Source organism: Aythya marila, assembly GCF_965140915.1.
Source record: "Aythya marila genome assembly, chromosome: 22".
NCBI lineage: Eukaryota > Metazoa > Chordata > Aves > Anseriformes > Anatidae > Aythya > Aythya marila.
Window position 1 is genome coordinate 4368863 of NC_139063.1, and position 2306 is coordinate 4371168.

Genomic DNA, 2306 nt, shown 5'->3' on the forward strand with positions numbered 1-2306 from the left:
CGGGAGACAGCAGCCTTGGGTTAATTCCTCCCATACCTGAGCTGACATTTCAAAGCTATTAAACAATTAATGAGATTCCTACCGTAACCCTAGAAGTTACGATCGCAGCTCGATGGCAGGGAGGGTTTTTTTCTCCCCCCCCCCACACCACCTCCCCACGCCGCGCCCCCCCCCCCCCCCCCCAAAGGGAAGCACGGAGAACGAGGCGAGCTTTATTACGTAAAAACAGTAACTTTTATAAAAAGTTTATAAAGCAAGTACAAGGCATGTTCGCAGAAATCTCACCTTCCTGCACAAAAGGTACAAACGTTATACTCTAGTATAGAGCTCCACAATACACGAGGCCGTGGCCCCAGAGAGTTTGGTTCATATTCGAGGACCCCCCCCCCTCCCCAAACCTCCCCCCCCCAACCTCTATCCCCCTATTAAACGCCTCGAAACAGGGCTCGATCGCTATAATCCAAAAATATACAGACAACCACCGCGTCTTCACCAGTCTATCGGTACAAAGTGTCTCGTTTTATAAAGCGGGCTGGAAAAAAAAGTCCTAAAGAAGCCGGGATTTTGGGAACGCCGCTCGAAAACTCGCCGAAGGGCAGCTCCTGGTCGTGGGGGAGGGACAAGGGGGGGGCAGCAGCCACCTCTCCCCTCGCCTGGGGTCTTTTTTTGGGGGGGGCGATGCACCTGGGGTCTTTTTATATTTTTTTTTTTTAATTTTTTTTTGTCTCCGGGCGATGGAGGAGCCCAAGGGTGCTTGGGTGCAGCCGGGTGGCCCCCGTGGTGGCCGGGGGGGGCTCCGGGGGGGCCGCGGCAGGTCGCAGACAGCCTGGCGCCACGCAGGAAGCTGCTATTTACCTCCGGCCGATAACGAATCAGGAACCGACACTCGCTGCGTGTTTGCTAATTGGCACTGCTGGGGGGGGGGGGGCAGAAAGAAAGGAAGAAGAATTAAAAATAAGAATTAAATATAAAATCGGTTTGTGCAGGGCGGGGGGGAGGGATGAGGGGAGTGGGGGCAGTGCCATGCGGGGGGATCGGGGTTGGATGGGGGGGGGGGGGGGAAGAAGGTGAGGGGTGGGTTTGGGGGATTTGGGGGACGGGGGGGATGCTCAGGGGGGTTTGGGGGTGCTGGGGGGGGGGACACTCACCTGCTGGAGGAGGCGTTAGTGGCACAGGGCACTCTCGTCTTTGGAGCAGAGCTCGGAGGCCAGCTCGGCCGCCTGCGGAGAGCAGGGACAGGGGTCAGGGCCACTGGGGCAGCAGGACACAGCCCCCCAAACCCACCTCTCCCTCTTTAACACCACCACCCCACACCCCGTGTACATCCACCCCCCATAACCCTTATGGGGGGACACCACCACCCCCTAAACCACCCCCTAAACCACCCGCAGCCCCGCGGTGCCCACCCCGTACCTTGAGGGACAGCAGGGTGGCCTCCGAGGACGGGTCGCGGCCCTTGGCCTCCTCCTCCAGCACGATCTGCAGGTCGAAGATGTAGTCGATGACGTGCTGGAGGATCTCCACCTGGCTCACCTTGGTGCCCTGCGGGATGCCCGGCACCAGCTCCCTCAGCTTGGAGTAGCAGTCGTTCATGTCGTACAGGAGGCTCATGGGCTCCTCCAGCGCCGGGCTCTTGTTGCTGCTGCCGCGGGCGATGGCCAAGCTCTGCTCCGACAGGCAGCACACGGCCTCGTAGCAGCTCCTGACGGACCTCACCGGGCTGATGGCTTTCATCTTGGGCTTTGGGGTTTGTTATTTTTTTGAAGGGGACGACGGGCGTTGAGGTTCTGCTGCGGGACCTGAGGTGGCGAGGCTGGGGCCTCCGAGCCCTGCGGCCTCCGAGCTCCTCCTGGACCTTCACCCCTCGGAGCTTCACCCCTCGGAGCTCCTCTTCTCAGCCCCTCACCCCCTCTGCACCTCAGCTCCTTCAGCCCCCGACCCCTCAGACCTCGCTGGCGCAGTGGGGCTGGGGCAGCCCGGCTCGGGGCTATATAGGGCGCCCCTCTGGGCCCGCCCCCCGCATGCAAACCGGCCCCGGCTCCCCCCCCAATTATGCAAACGAAGCCCTCAGACCCCTCCCACCCATGCAAATGAACCCCAAGGAACCACGCTCCCACCCCAAAATACCCCCCCCCCCACGAGTGACCCTTGGTGGCCAGGGTGGCCCTGTCCCCACATGTCCCCCCCACACACACCGCCACCCCACAGCATCACCGCAGGGCAAAACCCCCAAACCACCCTTTTTTTTTTTTTTTGGGGGGGGGCTCCCCCTAACTCCATTTTTCCCCCCCTTTACCCCCTTACCC

The 2306-nt window shown here is 60.8% G+C and overlaps 1 protein-coding gene across 2 annotated transcripts; it reads right to left on the reverse strand.

Annotated features, from left to right (window-relative positions):
• Nucleotides 1-211: 211 nt before the first annotated feature.
• ID3 (inhibitor of DNA binding 3) lies at nucleotides 212-1949 on the reverse strand. 2 transcript variants are annotated; one of them, XM_082777654.1, is made up of 3 exons: nucleotides 1414-1949; nucleotides 1149-1220; nucleotides 212-910 (listed from the first exon to the last, which is right to left on the reverse strand). In XM_082777654.1, exons 1-2 carry the CDS (start codon nucleotides 1732-1734, stop codon nucleotides 1164-1166), a joined length of 378 nt encoding a protein of 125 aa, XP_082633780.1. In that variant the 5' UTR covers nucleotides 1735-1949; the 3' UTR covers nucleotides 212-910; nucleotides 1149-1163. The 2 variants fall into 2 exon arrangements, with proteins under 2 accessions (XP_082633780.1, XP_082633779.1); XM_082777653.1 differs by having other exon boundaries at nucleotides 212-913; nucleotides 1414-1948.
• Between the last annotated feature and the right edge of the window lie 357 nt (nucleotides 1950-2306).

Excerpts from the sequence above, each read along its gene's own strand:
- ID3 (XM_082777654.1), bottom strand. The coding sequence starts at position 1,734 with ATGAAAGCCATCAGCCCGGTGAGGTCCGTCAGGAGCTGCTACGAGGCC. Across the intron at positions 1,221-1,413 it reads CCACCCTGCTGTCCCTCAAG|GCGGCCGAGCTGGCCTCCGA; the intron begins GTACGGGGTGGG and ends TGCTCTCCGCAG.